This window comes from Ornithodoros turicata, chromosome 4, assembly GCF_037126465.1.
Source record: "Ornithodoros turicata isolate Travis chromosome 4, ASM3712646v1, whole genome shotgun sequence".
Lineage (NCBI taxonomy): Eukaryota > Metazoa > Arthropoda > Arachnida > Ixodida > Argasidae > Ornithodoros > Ornithodoros turicata.
The window spans coordinates 19,379,751-19,401,464 of NC_088204.1; the positions used below are offsets into that span (position 1 = coordinate 19,379,751).

General features: G+C 42.0%; 2 protein-coding genes across 3 annotated transcripts; one reads left to right on the forward strand and one right to left on the reverse strand.

Moving 5' to 3' along the window:
• Positions 1-268: 268 nt before the first annotated feature.
• On the reverse strand, positions 269-5,093 carry LOC135391265 (plasminogen receptor (KT)-like). Its single transcript, XM_064621448.1, has 5 exons — positions 5,011-5,093; positions 4,596-4,691; positions 4,332-4,462; positions 4,137-4,246; positions 269-4,055 (listed from the first exon to the last, which is right to left on the reverse strand). Exons 2-5 carry the CDS (start codon positions 4,683-4,685, stop codon positions 3,913-3,915), a joined length of 474 nt encoding a protein of 157 aa, XP_064477518.1. The 5' UTR covers positions 4,686-4,691; positions 5,011-5,093; the 3' UTR covers positions 269-3,912.
• On the forward strand, positions 2,448-20,937 carry LOC135391264 (dystrophin-like). 2 transcript variants are annotated; one of them, XM_064621447.1, is made up of 17 exons: positions 2,448-2,551; positions 6,185-6,247; positions 7,175-7,311; positions 8,781-8,985; positions 10,357-10,442; positions 10,534-10,613; positions 10,669-10,743; positions 10,803-10,914; positions 11,319-11,373; positions 11,643-11,754; positions 11,867-11,982; positions 15,386-15,464; positions 15,549-15,634; positions 15,696-15,843; positions 16,852-17,181; positions 18,878-19,070; positions 19,637-20,937. In XM_064621447.1, exons 2-17 carry the CDS (start codon positions 6,192-6,194, stop codon positions 19,720-19,722), a joined length of 1,956 nt encoding a protein of 651 aa, XP_064477517.1. In that variant the 5' UTR covers positions 2,448-2,551; positions 6,185-6,191; the 3' UTR covers positions 19,723-20,937. The 2 variants fall into 2 exon arrangements, with proteins under 2 accessions (XP_064477517.1, XP_064477516.1); XM_064621446.1 differs by lacking the exon at positions 2,448-2,551 and adding an exon at positions 5,304-5,504.
• Positions 20,938-21,714: the final 777 nt, after the last annotated feature.

The following is a 21,714-nucleotide window of genomic DNA, read 5'->3' on the forward strand; positions in this document are numbered from 1 at the left end:
TATTTCTGCAATTTATTGGACAACAATCCTCGCATATTAAGGGTTCTCTAGGTGTTTTGCGCCGTGTGTGTCAAGGAACCAGTCTGGCTCAGAACTTCACTGAGGAATGGCCTGTGACATGAGATGTCACGCAACTTCAGGCTCCAAATTATTCTCATGTGCGGGAACTTAGGTACATTTTTAGAATTCACTCAAAGGAAACCAAACTATTGTACCACAAATTACATATATATCCCTAAGATTGCAGCTTTTGAGTCTGGCATACAAATTGTGGATAGTGAAAGCTCTTTATTGCAGCTTCTTTACACAGCATCGACACATTCGTCACGCTATCACACCATCTTGTCATATCGCATCGTGTCCTTGATTCATAATAACAGTCATATAATAACAACACTTAACTAAAATTCTGCATGAAATTGAAGCTATACGTAAAAATCTGCAGTGAATGAGCAAAGGAACATTCGATGCATGATGCTACTGCCACAAATAGCAAACATGTTAGAGGATAAAAATACAAGCGGCCTTGATCACCTGGAACGTGCACAACCATAGTACAATCACGTTGTACGGTGTTTTGTAAACATTGGAGCAGAGCCGTTCCAAGGGCGGGGTGCGAGAGGGGCAGCCACCCCGAAAGCCTTCCCCAGAGGGGCGTCGGACGGCAGGGGTTCCGGGAGAGTTGGGAAATACAGTGAGAGCCGAAAGAATCATTCGTTTTTCAGTTTGACTTTTTCTACAGATCTTTGAAGTGCACAACGTGTGTGCAACAGACTAAATAGGGGCTGACATTTTCGGGTTAAATGCCTTTCCTCGATTCCTGAGGGGGGTGAAATCGGGCGCTACTGATATGTTCGAATGCTGTCGGGTTATTTTATCTGTCCTGCAAGATGCCCATATTGGCCAAACATGCGTTCCTCGCAAATTATAGTCAGAAGCACCACGTTTATGTAACATCAATGTGCTTCGCATAGTTTTTTGTTGTTGCGACACACCGTCTGCCGCAAGGAACGTTAAATACTGTGCACTGAGACTTCGGCGTACGTTTAAGAACCCTCCAGCAGGCAGAATTAATTCAGAGACCGACCACTGTGGCATCACTCATGATCACAGTTGCCTCGCAACATAAAGCCACAAATTATAATTACGAATTAAAGTTTTGTTGTTGCACTAAACAAATATTACATCAGACATGTGTAGAGATTGTACTACACCACACGAACGTGTACGAAACAGAACATGATCCATTATTGGGATTTGGGGAGAAACCCCGGTTAACCCGAATTGGTCGGAAGCTGATTTGAAGGGGGGAATTTGGTTTAACATGAAGCGGTCGGGTCCTGAGAGTAAGTTACCTGTCATACAAGCATTGCAAAAGCTGAACAGTACGTGAGTATAATTGTATGCATAGAATTATATAATTCTGGCTATTGTGCAGCCTCTATACAGTACTTCTAGAGAGAGAGAGTGTGTGCGAGAGAGATCGTGCACGGGGGGTTGCGAAGGGGGTGCTACGCGATCGTCCTACCCCAGGTGGAAGTTGACTTGGGGACGGCTCTGCATTGGAGTAACAGCTTCACAAGAAAGATTCTAAACCAACTCATTCAGTAGGTAACCACCAATACAGCACTCAAAATAGGTAGCCACACATTAAAGAGTGTGGTTGGTTGTAAGATGCCAACGCTTGAATAGTCAAAGGCATCGTTAAATATATAAACACTAAAATACGGCTGTCACAACAATGGACAAAAACTAGTACAAGTATCAAGCAAAGTTGCAGAGAAAGTGTAGTCTGAAATGCATCAGGAAAAGATGCAATAACTCGCTTCAATATGGCATGGTCTAACTGCTGTTTCTGGCTCAAGAGACAGCGAATGGGAAGACATCACACAATGTTTGATATTGCTCAACCAGTAAATAGATGCAACACATGCTGCAAGTGAGAAATTAAATTGCTTTGAATGAAAAAATTCTAGTAAATATTAAACGAGATAGACTAACAATAAATAAAGAACATTGCAAGAAGAGTTGTCATCAATGTATGAAATATAAATAAGTATAGAGCATTATGTATGATATGGTTGCAGAAACACAGGTGTAGAAACAAATTGGGAGTCAAGGTGTGGGGCCAGAAAAATGTAGCAAAGCCCACTGGCAGCACTGTGAATGGTGTACCATGTATGGAAGGAAATTTATGTATGCCAGGTCCATGTATGTATTGCACATCATGTACACCCACAGACATAAAGCAGTTGCTTTATGTTTACACCCTTTCCTTTTTTTTTTGCGGGAAACCTAAACTAAAAGTAACCGAGATATGACCCTTGATGGAGGGCTTGTTTCATAAGTGCAAATGGGGGAGTAATCAGTTGGCAGATGGCCTCTGCAAGCCCTTTCAGCTGAATTACTGATAACACCGGAGCAGCCGGGGGAAAATGTGTGTCAGCTCCACAGGGGAGATAAGAACATGATACAAAGTTCCTCGTTCTCCTCTGCAATGTCCAAAGAGGTAGAGACGTGTTTTTGACTAGCTGTTTGGATTATATTAAATGTAAGTTCTTTTCTTTTTTTAATGCATTGAAGCACAATACAAAAAGCAACACTGAAGCTTCACTGAAGAACTTGCTTTTTGTATTGTGCTACATTTCTGATCGGACTTGACTTCCCCTGTCTCACCGAGATTCTGCTTTAATGCATTGAATGCAGTTCTACAATTTTATCACATTAGCTCTATACGAGCAAAAGTGGTTACTAGTGCATTTTTTCATGGTTCCCACTGAATTTTGCAACAAAAATTCCAGGGACTTTCAAGGACCTTTTAATGCTCTGCCATCATTTTGCCAGGGATACATAAACACACTTTATGGTCACAGCTACAATGTTTCACAAAAATATTTATAAGCTACATGTATCGCATGAGAAAATACATGGGGACTTCACAGTAGTGATCAGTTCACAAACATGACTGACGACTCCCGAATGTTAAGGATGATGGGATATCGTAGAACGTGAAGAAAAACAATGTGCAAGTTTCCGGCGATGCAGAATCAAAAATAACAAAGACGGTTAAGAGCATCAGCTGTTTACTATATACATTAAAAAGACTATTTAAGACACTATTTAAATTAGATTACCATTAAAAAAAAAAAACAAAGAAGAAGAGAAATACAAAACGTAAGGGCTCTATAAACTCTATCCCACGAAAAGAACAGCAACCACGTTGCCTCTTTCCTTTTTGATGATGGGATAGAAAGGAACCCCATCGCCAGAAACCCTGAGCAATGGGCGACACAGAAAAATAAACTCGACACAGCAGCTCATCACTCAGGTTTACTCGAGATAGGGTTTGTCCTCCAGTTTGCCTGCGTCTACGTGACATTATTGATTGAAAGGAAGGTTGATGAGCCCTCCCCCGTATCCGCCACGGCGGTGCACGAAAAGAGATGAGAAATCCAGCCATGAGTAAAAAATTTGCAGCCAAAGAGAAATTTTGCAGCCAAAGAGAAATTTTGCAGCCAAAGAGAAAATTGCAAGGTTGCAATTTCTACCTTGGTGAGAAATCCAGAGTATTCAAGGCCATTCATTCAAGGCCAAGGGCATTCAGGACCAGTGGGAACCATGGTTTTTGTCTGCACGCACGATTAGCACCACATACTTTGTTGTTGTGTTCTATCACTATTTAAATTAGATTACCATTAAAAAAAAAAAAAACAAAGAAGAAGAGAAATACAAAACGTAAGGGCTCTATAAACTCTATCCCACGAAAAGAACAGCAACCGCGTTGCCTCTTTCCTTTTTGAAAGACTTCCGTCGTCACCTGAGCCCCCGCACCACTGGTGGTGCTCGGACGATGCGACGCTGGTGCATAGCCTACCAAACTGTGCAGTAAGCAATTTCTGTGCACGCAGAAACTCACAAGAAAATATCGTGAGCTTTAGAAAAGCTTTGCTCATCTTTCGTTCGCTCACGTGCTTCATCGATACCTCCCACTGTGGGAACTTGATGAGGTAGTTCCAGCAGCTCTGCCTCAAAATCCATTATGTTCTCTGCCTCGTCTGTAAGAGAAACATGTGGAAGCCTCTCAGCAAAACCCTGCATGTCCCTGTAGTATGTATGTTGCTTAGTAAGAATAGTACCTTTAATGCGAGATAACTTGCTGCCATAAGCCAGATCTCCCTGGTAAGCTACTAGGAACGTTAGCGGAACCATTGGAACCAGCATCTTCACTGTCTTTGTTCGCTGGTACCTGTGCCAAATTGAGGTACACGAGTGACAGGTAGAGGTAGACAGTGAGAGGTACACGTTGAGAACATCAGGTGACGTTATCTTACCCAACGAGCAGTCCAACTGATGAGACGGTGTAGAATGCTGTTAGCCAGAGGAAAAGTTCACGTGCATTTGCAATTTTTAGAGCTAGCATTCGCTGATGCATCAGGTACCTCATGTAGATCTGTCTTTCAATCTAAAAAAATGAAATGTTAAATAGATGCAGTTTATTACGTTATTTCCGCGAGTTTATTGGCGAATGGTTTATGTTTTATGATTTATTGTTGTAATTGCGATTTACGGCACAAATTATGTGGACTGCATTTTACCTGTAATGTCTGCATCTCCAATATGATTTCTTGTTGGTCTTGTTGGCGCTTGACAGGGTCTTCGACTGTTTTACTCATAAAGAGTCCCATGATCCACTAAAAATGAGTGCTGTAAAAAATTAGTTATTTTCCCAGTGCCTAGCAGAAGTGCGAACATAGTAAAGCCATAGGCCATAGGATAGCGGAATTTTATCCGCAGCTAGACAGTTAAAATCACAATGTGCTAGCGCAGAAACAATTAGGGCATCAATATAAACTTACGATGGCAACTGTTCACACAACATCCGAATAGAAATAGCGCGTTCGAGGCACACAAACGAGCGGAGACGTAAAAAAGAAAAACGGCATCTATACGCCGCCTATGTAGGCTATTACAACAGATCTATAAATGCGTTACCGTATTATATTAGCTCACCTTTGTCGATCTTTCTTGTAATATGCAATATGCTATGTGTGGGCGGGAGACAAACACAAAAGCAGACGACGCGTGAAGAGATTTTCTTGAAATTCTCGTGTGGTGTCCTTCGCAGGCACAGAATGTTCAGGCGTTATGCATCATGTAGAAAGATTTGTATGACTACAATTGATAATTCGTTGTATGTTTTGTGATGTTGCAAGCGACACATGTAAATAAATCGGATGTTGCGGCGCGGGAGAACAAAAGATATATTTTGTTGCGTGTCATCCAGCAACCCTGTGTTCACGAATTCAGTTTTGAAATGGCCCCTGAGCAACCGCGAAGTGTTTCATACGTGTGGCTGCATATGTTTTGAAAGATGCTTACCGCGTTAGTCATGGGCATGTTTAATAAATACACGGAATCCCTGAGCTCAACAACGCAGTTCCAGGAAGACTGCTTGTGTTCGACGTGATCCCATAGGGCTACGTTTAAAATCGTCCTAAAACGAGGTGAGAGGCGATGGAGTTACCGATGCGAGTACCGTTTATAGAAACGGCGCCCTCTCCAAGTTTGAAGTCCCTTAATCATGTCGAAGTGAAATTGCCACAGTATGCATTGACACAGGTGTACAGATAGCACCGCGTTGCGAACATTTTACCTATACTTGTATGACTGTAAAAGAATTGACCTTTTTGCATTTATACGGTACGGTCGTATGGTTACTTGATTGCGTAACGGCTATATTAGCATACAACCTGCATCCTCATTAAAGTAGGTAGCCCATCGACAGGTATTCGAACGTGATGTGATTGCGAAAACACGTTTTGAGGACGTTTTTACTCGTTTTCATTGACGAGGTCTACGTGCCGGATTTTTCTGCGCATCTTTTTGTCGAGTCGGGGACTGATGCCCCAAATGCTAGAAAATACGTTCCTGTGAAGCTTGTTTGTGCGGCGACTTCAAAAGAGGACGTCTCTCCCACTGGTGTTTTCATAAAATGTTACTTGTGTATGGCGTGTCCTTCGCTATCCTTTCCTGTCGTATGTAACCTTGGCTACTCGGCGGGGGTGTTCTCTTTGCAAGATCGGCGCTAATGTTACAAGGAGATAGCAATGTTTTCATATCGCGCCTCGCGCACTTAGCTTCCTCCTTTCGGTGTCGAAAATACGATTGGCGATCTTCTGTGCAGTTTTTGCATGATGGACGACTGGGAGCGGCAAGAAACTTCTGCAGGCATTCCTTATTACGTCAAGTAAGTTACACATTCCCTCCTGCTTCGTTGATGTCATTGTATTTTCGAACAGTGTGACGGATACGAAGAAAAAAATGAATGAGGAATGAGAGAGGAAGCTAAAGTACAATTGCATGCCGTGAGCATTCTCCTGAGCATGAGTAGAGAAGCAGATAATTAGAAGAGTTTAATACTCAATTTTGAAAACAAACTGAAGTGTGACAGTTCCAGAAGTTTTGAGGCGTTTCGATTGTAAAGACATTGTACCCTACTTTTTTGTATACACACACATATACAAGGTGTTTTTTTTATTCATTACAGAATTTTTATTTAAAAAACTAGAGGAGCAGAATAATTGCCATTATAGCAGGTGGGTTATAGTGGGTTATCAGTAAACATATAATTTATTTATTTAACAATAACTCTTTCATATGTTAATTAATATTTAATCAATTAATGAGTTAATTAATGAATTTTAGCTAATTAGTCATCCAGTAGTTGCATACGCTGTCCTACAGGATGTTCGCCTGGCCGTATAACCTGCCTGCTAAAACAACGTCTATTGTACTTTTTCTTCCTTGTTGTTATTTTTTCTTTTGTAAGTTCGTGTGCTTGCTATCCTATTTTGTTTCTTCGCCCATCCCTCATGTAATGCCCTCGGGCCTTTGAGGTAATGGAAATAAATAGATAAATAAATAAATAAATAAATTGTGCTTTGCTAGTTTTTTTTAATACAAATTCCATAACGAATAAAGAAAACTATATATTTAAAAAAGCAGTCCAGGTACCCCTCTGCCTTATAAACATAATGCTGTCATACCATAGAATTAATAAAACCTGCAAAAAAAAAAAGAAGAAAGAAAAAACCATTTGATGAGTTACCGTAATCTAGATGGAATAACCATTATGTAACAACATATTTTGTGTCATTGAATATTTTCTGTGCAGTCATCGACAAGAAAAGACACAATGGGACCATCCTGAGATGGTGCAGATGACCGGGAAGCTGACCTCGTACAACGACATCAAATATGCTGCATATCGCACAGGGGCCAAACTTATCTTTCTGCAGAAGGAATTACTCTGTAAGTCAGCGCTAAATGTTCTGTCGTGTAAACAAGTGCTAAAAACGTCAGTGTTCAATCGACAAGCAGAGAAATTCAGGTCGTGTGAAAGATCTTGATATTTACTATAGCCGTTGTTGTGTAGCGTAACGTCGGTGTGGGGTGCATATTTGTTGCGGTGATCAAGAAAATTTAAAACTGCTATGCATGTGCATTTGAATGCTGTTCCATGTTCATGTAAATTGCAGCGATTATTATGTGGAATTCATTACCTTTGTTGCCTGCATAACGTGGATTGTACAGTGCACTGTTTTGTGTCTGCTCATTTTTTGCGCCAATAAACTTGCAAAGTAGGCTCTAGTTAGCCTTTTCAGGCTACTTCAAACAGAGGAAACCCTGATAACTGTTTAAAAAATATATTATCCAGTTACCACCTTAGCAAAAAATTATCTCAAATGAAATCTTATAAATACTGCAAACTCTTGGGTGTGCTAAGAATTACATCTGGTCGCCAAGTTCACACTTGATCAGTGCAAGCGTGTGGCAAAATTCAAGTGTTACATAATACTTTGTCGTATTTTTGTGTGATTTTTGGCCTGTTAATATTAATTAATATATCCAATTGCAGTTATTAGTACAACTACTACAAGATAAGTATTTAAAGAGATCGAAACATTCAAATTATGTATTGTACTAAAAAAAGAAGCTTTCGGGCAGAGTCCATATACATTTAACACTTGGTACAGATATTTATACTGATGTACATCAGAGAGAGGGGACAAAGAAGGTGGTGAGGAGGAAACACAAATTCTTGCTGGAGAGCATTGAGGGTGCGAAAAAAATTATACAAAAGAAGGCGATGTACAGTAGGAGTAGTATGTACCCTGTCCAAAAGCTTGCTTTTTATTAAGATAAATTATTTAAATATTTCAATCTCTTTTAATACTTTTCTTATTCACCTGCGAGTGCTAGATGTTTCCCATTTTTGCCGGTTAGTTTACAACTACTAAAGTTAGCCCTCTGGTACCTCTTATTTTAAGCCGTCAATAGGTCCTCCTGACCTTTCGTTGTTCAGGAACTGCTTTTGTCTTGCTTGTTCGCTATTTTCATATGCTTGCTTTGTGCTTCAGTCCGCTTGTTTCATGAAAAGCTTTTTTCTTTTCATAATCGACCCTTAAAAACGGGATTTCATCTTGCCATCTCATTGTCATCTTGTTTCTCCCAGACTTGACCATCTTTATAATACTTGGCACTGTTTTGTAATTCAGCACAGTTCTCTTGCTCATTTTTTTTTCAAATGGAATAATTATTCACAATCGTTAGTCAGCATTACTGGTTTTAATGTGTTTAGGCAAGAGATTTCTAGTTTCCTCTGTGTTCATAGAATGTTATTTTTCAGACCTTTTGTCCTGTATTTTATTGTTCCGCACATTCCGCAGGGCATTTGAGGTATACTTCCATAAAAAAAATCAATAAATATTGTTTTACAGTTAGCAACATTCACGTGTCAATGCTGAACGGTGCATTTGAACCCCACGGACTGGAAGGTGTTGGTCAGCACGAACTCCTCCTTGGCTGTACTCAGGTGGAAGACCTTTTAGCGGATCTATTCCGGAGAGCTCCAGGTGTTCATCAGCAGAAAGTACCACTTCTCGCCTCTCTGGCACTCAACCTGCTTCAGAACGTATTTGATCCGTAAGGCTAACCGATATTGATTTGGTTAATTTTTTGTAGATAATCTTTCTTGATATTGTAGAGAATTTTTTCTTTCTTAGATTCATTTTTTTAGATATTTGTCATGGAAGTTTTCGTAGATAACTCATAAGATAGTAGTTAATTTTTCCGGAGAGCTCCGGCGTTCATCAGCAGAAAGCTCTGCTTCTCGCCTCTCTGGCACTCAACCTGCTCAAGAACATACATATCTTATCCATACGACTAACCTGATACTAATTTGGATAATTTTTCCATAAAACGTACCATAAAGTTCTCCATAAAAACCTCTTCACTTTACGTCCGGAAGTTGCACTGCCGGATGTACGTGTCCCACTGTGGAGTGGTTTCGTTTGAAAGAGATAGTTCGCTCCTGACGAAACCGGAAAAAAACCTGCTGGACGTCTGCCATAGGCAATCCCTTTTGCTTGAAATCGATGTATATTTTCCGAGTTTTCAGTATTTTCCTGTGGGCACCGGCAACGCCGGCGGGCGGCGGGGCATATTACGGGACGCTGGGATCGGCTTGCATGACGTTTCGTGACGTTGCCTCAGGGTGGCGGTGGCGGTAGGAAGCCGCATCTCGATGCCAAGAAACGGGAACACCCTCTTGTCGTCACACTGTTCTCAGACTGATGTTGCATGCACGTCCTTCGCTGCAAGGAAAACCTACTTGCGTGGATCTCGTTCCTTTCAGGCGCCTACAATAAAACATACCGCTCGAGCCGCCGGAAACCAGTGCACGGGTCTGATAAAGTTCGAAATACACTATCGTGTGCAACGGAAATAAACAAATTGATGCTTGGAAAGCGAACTATCCCTTTAAAGGTGGTGTCCGCATGTAAATTTTGTGACGGACAGCCTGCCTTCATAATCGACTCCAGTGACGTTGGTCCGCATACTGTTGCCCGAATTCAACATGGAGCGCGCAACCGGCTGCAAAATCCGATTAAATTCATTTTCTAATGTTTCCTACTGTTTCAAAGCGAAATATTATAGCAACATGTATTTCATGCTTACACTATTTCGATCGCACCTTCAGTTCAACTGCGTTTTTTGTCCCATAGTGTGACACACAAAGTGAAATTGCGTCAGTCATTGGCAGGTGCTCGAGACGTGTATGGATATGTTGAACATTTGTCGGAACATTTATCATTAAGGTTACCAGGGGCAACTAAATAGTGGCAGTGCATATAATGTGGCATACTTACAGTACAAAACTCCGGATGGACTATGTTCTTCATGTTAGAACAAGCTGATTTATCAACAAGCATTTTCTGCTCCTTTAACAAGTTTGTTGTTGTATCGCCGTCAGCACTTATCTTTTCTTAGTTTTCAATCATTTTCTCTCTGCAGCAAAAGGAAAGGGACCATGACAGTTTTGCAGGTGAAAACAGCACTGTTTGTGTTTTGTGCAGGAAGACTTCTTGACAAGCTGAAATGTAAGTGGTGCGTTCAATCAAAGCTCGATAAATGTTTCTATTCTACGCTTACTCAAGCTTTACATTTATACGAGCTTTCTGCGCTACCTAGATATCTGCGGCGAATTACAAGATGGAAACCACCGCATCTCGCACGAAGAAATGGAGAACTTTCTGCGGAATATTTCCAGGGTAACTCACAGCAAACAATGTGGGCTCCGACACTCATGTAGTCCGTTACATTTAGATTCCAGAATTCCTGGGAGAAAAGCTGTCTTTCGGTTCTCATTTTGTTCCTGCTGCAGTAGAAAGTATTTGCAAGGTAGTTTATTATTCAGTCACGGTTGAACGGTTAACTGCAATCTACTACTAAACTCGCAGTTAACGTCACTGCCAACCATTCCTGATGACGTATTCCTAAACTGGCTTCTTAAAGAGCCACAAAACCTGGTTTGGATCTCCACGTTTTACCGCATGAGGTCAACCGAAAATGGCAAGTGCAGTCACACTTCTTTGTGCATAACTCATTGCACGTTTACTGTCTATGTCGTGCACTGTAATGTGCATGTGCTTGCAGCGTGTCCCAGCTAGTCAAACGACGTTAATTTATATTACTGCCCTTTCAAAAATTTACAGTATCCTACGTTCACACACAGTAAGCAGAAATGCGCTATGCTGTTTATCTCTGTATTCATTGTCTGTAGCTTTCTAGTTCATCACTAGAGCATGCAATATTCTGTGACATGACCGGGCTTATATTTCTTCCATCACCCTCTATTTTTGATGACTTGGAACATCTCGTCCCATTATGATACGCATTCCGGCATGTATTTTAAATCACAGTAATTTGAAGCATGTGACCATGTGCCTGTCTCCTGCTTTTGTTCCACTCTTTAGTTGCACATCCCATGAAGTGTGGCGCTTGCAAAACACATCCAATTATTGGCTTAAGGTAGGTGTTCACTTCCCGCCACTTCCTCAGTGCATTTTACTACCCTCACAATAGTGTTTATGAGTGCGCATCACGTATTTTATTCACTTTCCTGTTGATGTTGTATTCATTTTGTTCATCAAGTGTGTAACATATTACTTATCATTCATTCATTACTTTTCATTCATTCATTTTTGTACCTGTTCTAAAACAATGTCAACTCTATGTCTATGCAATAGGCCTCTGTGTGCCTGAGGCCCACATGTATGGCATAATAAATTGTAACCCAGGTACCAGTGCCTGCAGTGTCTCAACTATGACCTGTGTCAGAACTGCTTTCTTCATGGCATCGTTACCAAGAACCACTCTATCAAGCATCGTATGCAAGAACACTGCCAACAGGTTTGCTCTTTTGTGTCATGAAAACGAGAGAAGCATTTGCAGTGCATGGCCTTGTTATCAACTATGTATTTCTTATCAACCTTCTTATCCACGATGTATTTCTGTTTTGCAGACATCTTCTTGGGAGCGAATGAAATCTGTCTTGAAGACTCTTAGCCTGAAGATCCAGCGCTGGAAGCGAGAACCACGTCCCAGTTACTTGCCGCTCCAGGCTAGTGCCGAACCAAAGTGCGTACTATTGCAGTGGAGTTCCATACATCCGCTTGCACACACTATTAAGGGGACTATCGCAAACGGAAAGGTGTTTACAAGACTGATACGGTAATGTTCGGCATGGTTTCACGGTCTACTTGGCTAAGTTCCCCCTCGGAAAACGGTGTACTTAATATATCAGCTATAAAGCTATAAGTTTTAAAGATTCACACTCCTTCTGCAGCTGAGCCAGAATGATGTAAGCCGGGCACGTGAATGGCAGCACTGCCAACGCCACCTAGATACGGAAGGCCTGCCCATTGCCTCCTCTCCCTCCTTCGATTAAGAGTCAGAAATCGTCTGCTACTTCAATTCACCGTTCTGCGAATTCAAGAACACTCAAATGATTGCAGCTCATCTGGAACCTGCAGACCTAAATAATTAGACAAAAAGTGCAAGACGCTTTCCAGAAAATCAGTTTTGAGAAAGATTAAGACCTTTTTGCACTTTATTTCTAAGTTTTTCCATTTAGTACGTGGGGACGTTCAATCACAGCTCGCAGACGACAGTGGTTCGTCTTCATGGCCACGACAGCTGAAAGCACGTTCCTGATTGGCTACGGCCGTTGAAAACACGATCTTCATTGGCTGACTCTTACTTGTTAGGTCATGGTGACGAGTAAGAAGACTTTCTCCATCTAGGAGGTGTTGGCACAGCGCAGGCGATTGAGTCGTCTGCTTCGCACCGCAATATACTAAGTGAAAATACCTTGGTAAATACGCCGACTCTCGCTTACCAGTGTGAGTGCTGATGTGACCATGTTCCGTGGAACACGGTGTTACGCTCCTTGCTGTACAAACACGTAGGATGCGAACTAGAAACAGCATTCCACGAGCCAATCTCAGACTTCTCCGCGACCTGCGGACTCCATCACTCCCGCCCGGCGGTCGGACGCCAAGGTCTCTCTACCGATCCCTGATTGGCCTCGCCCGTGCCAAAGAGCGCACACTTATTGGCCTTGTCCAAGTGGCGTTTACAGAGAGGAAATTCCGGGTTGCTCTCAACATCCGTCGTCTGCTCTTGCCATGCATTACATCAAATTGCACAGAAACAACTCCACTAATCCGCGTCGGATTTTCGAAGCCATGTCGATGATGAACGAGGAGTAAAATGGCACTCTAGTTTCGGAATCGACAGCGACGGATGCGATAGTCCCTTTAACAGGGGATGTAGGTCTTAAAAAAAGTAATTTAAAAAAGTTTTAAAAAATTTGACTTGTCAAAAGCATTTTTATTGCAGAGTTTGTTATCTGGACTAGCTATTCCCAAAGCATTTTGAAAAAACTTCTTTTGAATCTGGAAACATTGTGCATCAACTAGAGCTTTATTTTAATCACTTTTGTTTCATGGGTGTTCTTGCTGTAGTGGTGTTGTTCCTATCGTACTGCGTTATACTGTTGTTCTATTCGCTTGTTACCTCTTTACATTTAATCCAAAGCCTCACAAAAAGATTTCATCCACAATATGTATAGATAAGGCCCCTGGTTTTCTGCTGTGGCAAATTCAAAATTCTGTGGCACCGACTTGTAAATTCGGCGATTTTCCGCGGCAAGCAGTCAACGGCTGCTTGAAATGGGGAAACACTTTTTTTCTTGGATAATGTGGGAACAAAAAATGTTTTATAAAATTACAGATTCGAGGCACTGTTGTGGCTCAGCATTACATACATGATATCTTGTGTTCTCCTCTTACACAGAATGCTGTACGTCTGTCCCCTGCAATCATTTTATACCTGTTGAAAGATCTTTCGGCATCTACAGAGTCTATAGGAACTTTATAGGAAGATTATAGGAAGGAGCTTACAATACATGCCCTGTGGAAGTTAATCTTTACGACACCCTTTTTGTTTCTGGGCTGTAGGCATTATTTAAGAGTCTTTAAAGGCAAACTCCCAAACATCAAATCAAAATCCCCTTCTGCCCCCGCTAAACTGCACACGGGAGGGCGCCGCCCCGTCCTAATTCGAAGTATGCACAATAAACTTGGGCTAGCGTTATCTTAAGCTAAACTACAATCTGTCCGTGTTGGTCCTGCAGCATGGGCAATTTTGTAAAGCAGGCATCACCTCATGTAGGGAATCGTCAGGTGAAGCCCACTTTCGGGAGGTGTCGTTCATATTCGGTGAATAGTCGGATATTCGGAAATTCGAATATTAGCTATTCGATTCGCGAATGAAATACTTCGAGTGGTTGATATTTGATTCGAATTCGGGAACTCTAATGACCGCACAGCCCTAAAAATAAGGGATTCCGTGAAATTCCGTGCCAAAACGAAGGATTCGGCGATGAATTGCGGATTCCGCGATATTTCGCGGAATCGCGGAAAACCTGGGGCCTTAATAATGATAATACTAATAAAAACAATATTTGCATCTGTTTGACTGTACCAAGCCCTAGACTTCTTACTTTGAGGGCTGATTTCTCAGTCCACATTTTTGTGCCACAGACTTTTCTTGTGTAATTCCAAGGTGTTCGGTACCACTATGTTTGTGAATAAATTCTCTAGGAGGTGAAGCTATTTTTATTGTCTAGAATTTGCAGTGTGATTTGTTGCACTCAGGAGGGGAACTGAAACTCAGTCACCAATTTAGAACCTTCCAAGTTTTGTGAACCTGCCACTAAAAATTTCATATGAAAAACAAAACAATAAACAAAACAGATAGCTTCACCTCCTGGAGTAAGCTTACAGCTACATAAAAATCATATTTTCAGGATGTTCTCATGTTTATTATTCTTTAAAATTGAGTAGCAGTGAGCCTGTTTTTCGAATTTCGATATATCGTAACCTTTTCCCTAAAGAAGAGCCTGTTTCAAATCTGATGCCAGATTTGAGATGAGCGTGTAAAATTCTATATGACGGTATTATACTGCCCTAGGTCAACATACTAAAAAGCAGAAATGCGCTATTCTGTTTATCTCTGTATTTACTGTTTATAGCTCTCTTGTTCATCACTAGAGCATGCAATATTCTGTGACATGACCGTGTTTATATTTATTCCATCACCCGTGGTTTGTGATGACGTGGAACATCTCTGCCCATTATGCGACACGTTCCAGCATGTCTTTTAAATCACAATAATTTGAAGCAGGTGACCATGTGCCTGTCATATTTTTAGGATGTTCTCATGATTATTATTATTCAAAATTGAGTAGCAGTCAGTATGTTTTCCAAATTTCGATATCTTTTAACTCTTTCCCTAAAGAAGATATATTTCATATCTGATGCCAGATTTATAGACAAGCATGTAAAATTGTATATGACAGTAAAGTTTCACTGAGATATCTTCAAAAGTAAAGTTTCTCGTTTAAAGAGCTACACCTATCTCTCATCTCATCACCTAAAAATGAAAACTCTCACCTAACACAATGCGACGGCTGCAGGTCAATAACCCAAAAAAGTCCAAAGGATTACAAGCAGGAGTACAAGAGGAAGCACGATGAACCTGTCAAGCCAACAGCGGTAGGTTATCGATTGTCGAGCACGCAACAATTGTCGTGGACTTTTTGCTACCACGGATGTGCGAACAATTATCTTGTTACGCAGAATGGGAATCATCATCCCAACGCATTAGACACCCTTCACCAGCAGGAATTAGAGAGTATAATAGAAAGACTGGAGAGGGAAAACAGGTACGGTGGTATTATTGCACAGTGCGTGGAATAGTGTGAAGTATTAGCGTTATCCATGAAGGAATCTTGCAAGAGAGGTCATGATGAACCAAGAGGGAGGAAGCACGCCAAAAGCACCTCCGCCATCGTCACCAGTCAGGCCACGATACCTGCATCAGCACCTGGTTCAAGTCGATTCACAGTTGAAGAGGATGCGATCACTTCTGCAGGTGAGTGGCGCTGTGTGTGGTGCGTGTTTTGGCAAGTGTTTTGGTGCTAGCAACACATGAAAATATTTGGTGCTGCCAGTTTGTGGTTGCCATTACGGGGATGTGCGGGAGTACATTTATCCTCTGGCATGTAACAGACACCAGTTTGAGACAAAGGATGGTGTTGCACCTTTGTATTTGTGAGGCTGGTTGAGTAAGTAACCTTAAATAATTTGTTGACCAACAATCAAAATTGATATTCTTGGAAACAGTGCATCATTTTTCTTTGTAGTCCCCCGCTTTTCCAAGCAGGTGCATCATCGCCTGCGAAGTGCCTACATTCCAACATAGAAGTAGTTTATGGGTTGAGTGCACAGCCATTCATGTACTGCTTGGTTGAGGTCTCTGTCAGACTTTATATGTACAGGGTGTTTGCTCTAACGGGTCCAGAAATTATATTTAAAGCGAGCGATAAAAGAAAAGCAAGTGGTACTTTTCTGCTACTTGAGTAAGAAACAGGTACTGCTCCACTAGTAGCACCTGTTTCTTAGTCACGTAGCTGAAAGGTAGCACTCGTTTCTCTTTTATCGCTCACTTTAAATAAAATTTCTGGACACGTTAGAGCAAGCACCCTGTATAGTACTAATAATTTATTAAAGTAAAACTGTATATATTTATATAAATCACTGTACATTACACTAAAGTAATTTAAAGTGAGTGAGTACTGTGCTTTACTGACTAAAAATGTCTTGTGTGATGTATGACAGGTCAGCATCGTATTATATGCAAATAACTGGGGTAGATGAGAGTTCATAGCAGATATAGTCAACTTTTCTACTAGTCAACCACAAAGGATATCTACTTTTCAGCAGTGTTGCAAAAGATGTGAGTCAGACCATGAATAGGCATTCGTTTGCTCTGTTTTGCATAGTGCCAGCATTTGCCAGCAGCATTGCTTTCAAACTGGTAATGCATGTTTGCAGGTATTGTTACATCAAAAAAATAAATCCAGCAAACAATTTGTTTCAGCACTTACTACAAAACGGTGGCACAGCTGATGGTGTCGTCGTCCAGAACGGTGCAACCCCGCACAGTGGAAACGATGCTCCTCCTGCGTGGCTTCAGAGTACGCCAGCAAATGGGAACTGCGCTCCAGCCATCGACCGCTTCCTGGAGATTCACAAGGGGCTGAAGGCATTGGATGCATCTCCCTCCCCTCCAGTCTCAAACTCCTGGGACCCCCAGCCTGCTCCTGATGTGGCCGGAGGAGGAGGAGATTCTGACTTTCCTCCTCCCCCGTCACCCATCGTTCGTCGGACAAACGGTTCTCTCCGGAGTAATGGGAGCGTCAGGCAAACAGTGAGGGTTTACTTTCTGGCTCTACCTTATCAGTGTGTTCACACGTGTGAGATTCCCGCAGGATATTCTGGTGGAAGAGAGAAAAACTGCTCACGGGGCGGAAGTGCACACTACCGTGCACATAACAGACGACGCCATCGGCCTTGTCGTCTCAGGGTGCCTACCAACCTGGAAGGCCGGGGAATTATCGGGGAATTTTGATGCGACTGCAAAAGTCGGGATTGTCGGGGGGGGGGGGGGGAATTGCAGACAGATGCTGTGATGATGCACTCCGCATCATGAGTGCTGATCAGTGGTTCAGTGGCCATGCCGCAGCAGAAATTGCTGCGAGTAGCAGTTTGTCAATACAACAAGAACAGAGGCAGAAAAGTAGGGTAGCCTCATTATTATTCAATAAATGATCTGTTTTATGAGGGATCTGGGTATCAAAACGTAGCAGGAAGCACCAAGTTGTTTTGATCAGGGAATTCGCTCAAAATAGTCAGTGAAAACCTGAAAAAGTCGGGGAATTTGAGGGCTACAATTTAGTAGACATTTTGCGTCTGCTACGAAATTCCTTGTGGCTAAGCCGCAGGATATTCCGCATGGTTAGAAGGCCACGAAAAGACGCAATGTTGAATACTCGCGTTCATGTGGAAGCAGAGAACTATGATGTTTTTCGTGTTCCACTGGAATATTTGGGGAATGTCACGCGTGTAAATACCCAGTATTTGGAAATTCTCTTCTATACTGTATGTGAAAGCTGTTGAGCAGTCCTTTTTGTTGTACCTTATTGTGCAGAATAAATTTCTGGACCACTGTCCGCAATCGATTTTTGCGGTTTCCAGGACCCATAAATACAGTCAGAATTATTGAGCAGCCTTAGCTTCTTCTGAAAGTAAAGAGCAGAAAGTGAAAGTGTTTTTTTACTCCCTTAAAGTGCCACTAAAGTACAAAAATTTCTCTGTGCGGAATGAAATATGCTGTTACCTTTACACCAACACAAAAGGAACGTGATTCTTCAGTTAAATTGTTGGCAATTTATGAGTGAAAGAATCCGAAGTTTACGCTTCTCCTCTCCTCCTGAAGAAATGCGACAGGCCTCGGATTGGTCTCCTAAAATGATCCCCTGTGATGATTGGACTGATTTTGATGATTGGATAATTTGATGACGTGATTGGGCTAATAACCGTTTTGAGGAGACCAATGAGAGCCCACTCTGCATTGTCTGCCTTCTTGAGAAGGAGAGGGAAATTGTATATTGCGGTTTCCTTTCATTTGAGAAAACTTTGCACTCTTGTGCCCTTTAAAGTGAAAGTCTGGAGCTGTTGCTTGTTAGTGAGACTAGATCTGTATTTGGCTGTGAGTTGCATGTAGATGTCACATACAAAATTTCATGCGAGTGGCCAAGTACATTAATCGCATACGTAAATGCAATAGTCTTCTTTTTTGTGGCTCCTATCAGTATGACAGTGAGCAGTGTTTTATCACAAAAGTCAGCAAAGATGCCTCACCATTTTCCACAGTGTTTGCGCAAGATTCCTTGTTGACACGATTGGCAAACCAATCTATCGATCAACTCTAGTCATGGAATAAGACGTCAGCGGGCTAAATGTCTGGCCATGAATTAAGTTTCAGCCAATAGTAAGAAGAAATTGAGAGAACCATCATGGTTGCTACCTTATGCTAAACTGTTACTCACCATTCCCTGTTCCAGACATTGTCCGACAACTCTGCCAAGGAATGTACCTTTGGTGATCTCACGCGCCCATTCCCATCGGCATACGTGCAACATGAGGACAGTCCAGCCCTGCAGAAGCCCTTCCATTCTCTTCGGGACCATCCATTGGACGGCGAACTGGAGAGCATTCTTCGCCAGCTAGACGACTTGCTTTCAGAGCCCAAACCAGGTGATATGCAGTTGTTTTAGCAAACTGGGAACAAGCATTTCTTCCGTTTGTAAATTGCATTGCTTAGAAGTTCTAGGGCAGGGAGAGGCCAGAACAAAATCTAGAAGAGTGAGAGAGAAATGGGGGGAAAGCAAAGGGTTTGCAAGGAGGCGGCGCCTTCTTGCAACATCCAAGCCCAGGAGCTGCCATGATAGATAAGCCACAGCCCTTCGACGTGTGAACGCCACTTCGCCCGGTATCCAATCCGATACAGGTCTTATTTTTCCTGCGAGCTCTATGTATGAATTGCGTTCATCTTGTCTGCTATCATCGGGTATGCATGGACTGCTTCCAATTCCACAAGGAAGGGGTATCGTACTGTGCAGACCTTCGAGAGAGAGAGAGAGAGAGATACCTTTGTAACACGTTAAGGCTACCGTATCGTTCATGGCGGCTCAGTTGTTGAGATATCCCTATTTGCCGCCTTGGTTTCTAGGTATTATGAGAGTTCTACGTCTCATCCTTCACAGCAGAAGGGTTACATCAACCCACGATAACTTATTCCGCCCTGGTAATCTTTCTTTAAGGTTACAACTCTGCTGTCAAGAACAACGTGCGAGAAACCGTCACTCACGTGCAGCAGGTCATGGATCGCATGAAGCAAGGTTCCTGAAGCTGTTTGTAATTAATACATCAGAAACAGCGATCGCCTTGGCAACAAAGTGCGAGAAGTGCTTGATATTGTGTGAGAGAGAATTCTGTTCATATGGCTTATTGTTATTATGCAGCTTGCTGGCATCAGAGTGTGTGATTGTTTCACGGACACTTTTTGTATGGGCGACATGTATGTATGTGCTCAGGGCCGGTGCTAAGGGTGTGAGGGAAAGGTGTAAGGGGTGTAAGGGCCTGAGGCAAAGGCACATCGCGGGACCTGTTTGACACGATTAAGTGCATACTTGATATTTTAAAAAAAAGTAATCCCTGGTTGAGGGCTTCGTGCGCGGGGCCTATGCGAGCACGGGGCTTAAGGCGGTCACCTTACTTGCCCCCTCCCCCCTATTGCCGGCCCTGTATGTGCTTAGCTTGTTGAAGAGTACCTCGGAGAAGTCAATATTTTCTTAGGAACACATTACACTTGTCTTCGTTGCTTTGTATTCTGTGCACAATACGGTCGAGTCAAGCTGTTCGCTTAGCTGTTGTCATACATTTTTTTTTTTACTATGGCACCAAGTGCTTGTGCTGGATTGTGCAGTACATGTGCTTTGAGCTGGAAGAGAGATGGAAAGAAAGAATTTGCAGTAAAAAATGGCGCATAAACGGTGTACAAAAGGACTGTACGTGCTGAACTTAGATGGTGATATGATCCACAAAAACTGAACAAGAAGCCATTGTTCCGTCCATTGTGATGAAAATAAAATCTAGAAAGTGCGTAGTTTTAAGTTACTCTCAGCTTTGACATACCTGTACTTAATTTAATTCGTATATGGTTCGGTACCACCACGTTGTAAGTGGGCTCGTAGAATGCTGCGTGTAGAATTGCATGTTATGGTTCTTGCAGCAAGCAAACTTGTCACAAATGCAGCGAAAACATGCATACTACTGTAAGGAAAGGTAACGCCAAAACCTGCAGTGGTGGTGTGAATAGAACTTACAAAATTGCACCAGAATAATATTAATTATGAAAAGTATTTTTGGTTTGGGGGAACTTTGTTCAAAGCACATTGTTTCTTTTTACTCATGCTACATGGTAAATTGTAGCTGAAACTGTTCACTGAGCAACAATCAACTGACATTCAAGTGCTCTTATAATTGTGTAGCAGAACTGGTGCCATGCTCTTTGTAATTTGTGACAAATTGAGAAGTGTATATTAATAAATGGTGTGCTGGCCATCTTGTGTGTCCTACTCTTGAATGCTTGTCATGAACCACGAGTTATTTCTGGATGCGCTGACCTGTGGATTTCAGTCACTGCATTACTGAAATTAATACCCAAAGCCAAGAAAGAGGATGACTGAAGAGTCACAAGCAGCCTATTGTATGGTCCAGATAAGTTTTAAAAAGAGCGTGTTGGGAATGAGGAAGCATCACAGCCTGATGTTCAACTGTGCAAAAATGCAAGGTGTTGGTGAGGTGAGTGTTTCTGAAGGTCATGTGCCGGATTGCCAAGCCACTTGGAACCATTTTCGACGTCGTACTTTGGCGGACGCGCAGAATTTTTTATCGGTTGCGTTACTCTGGGTAATTCAAAGAAACAAAGGTGACACGCAGGAAAAATGCCTGCATGATGGTATTACATGAATAAATCTTAGCTGAAAACAGTTTATCTGGGTTAAATATAACCCTTGACACGTCGATATGGGTAATTCTAAGCAGCTATATATAGTATAGAGGTGTGAGCCGGTGCCGTTATATCTGCGCGACATTCCTATTTGCGGGTAGAAATCGAACGTTTTGATATCCGCGCAGATATAACGGCTGTATGATATGTTTGATATGTATCGGGAGAAAGGTGAGCTCGCGTAGTTGCAAAGCTAACAAGATTTGAATTTTAGCAACGCAGACCGACGCAATGGATAGAACTACGTATGTAGAACGGAACGATATTCAGTTGATGTTACGCTGGCTACACGACAATTCGAAACCGAAACTCAATCACGGTTTGTCA

What these genes read in the sequence shown, in the direction of transcription:
- LOC135391265 (XM_064621448.1), bottom strand. Translation starts at nt 4,685, where the DNA reads ATGGGACTCTTTATGAGTAAAACAGTCGAAGACCCTGTCAAGCGCCAA. An exon ending in TCAGTTGGACTGCTCGTTGG is followed by an intron (nt 4,247 to 4,331) that starts GTAAGATAACGT and finishes AATTTGGCACAG; the next exon opens with GTACCAGCGAACAAAGACAG. An exon ending in CAAGTTATCTCGCATTAAAG is followed by an intron (nt 4,056 to 4,136) that starts GTACTATTCTTA and finishes TTTCTCTTACAG; the next exon opens with ACGAGGCAGAGAACATAATG.
- LOC135391264 (XM_064621447.1), top strand. Translation starts at nt 6,192, where the DNA reads ATGATGGACGACTGGGAGCGGCAAGAAACTTCTGCAGGCATTCCTTAT. An exon ending in TTCTGCGGAATATTTCCAGG is followed by an intron (nt 10,614 to 10,668) that starts GTAACTCACAGC and finishes CGTTACATTTAG; the next exon opens with ATTCCAGAATTCCTGGGAGA. An exon ending in AACCTGTCAAGCCAACAGCG is followed by an intron (nt 15,465 to 15,548) that starts GTAGGTTATCGA and finishes CTTGTTACGCAG; the next exon opens with AATGGGAATCATCATCCCAA.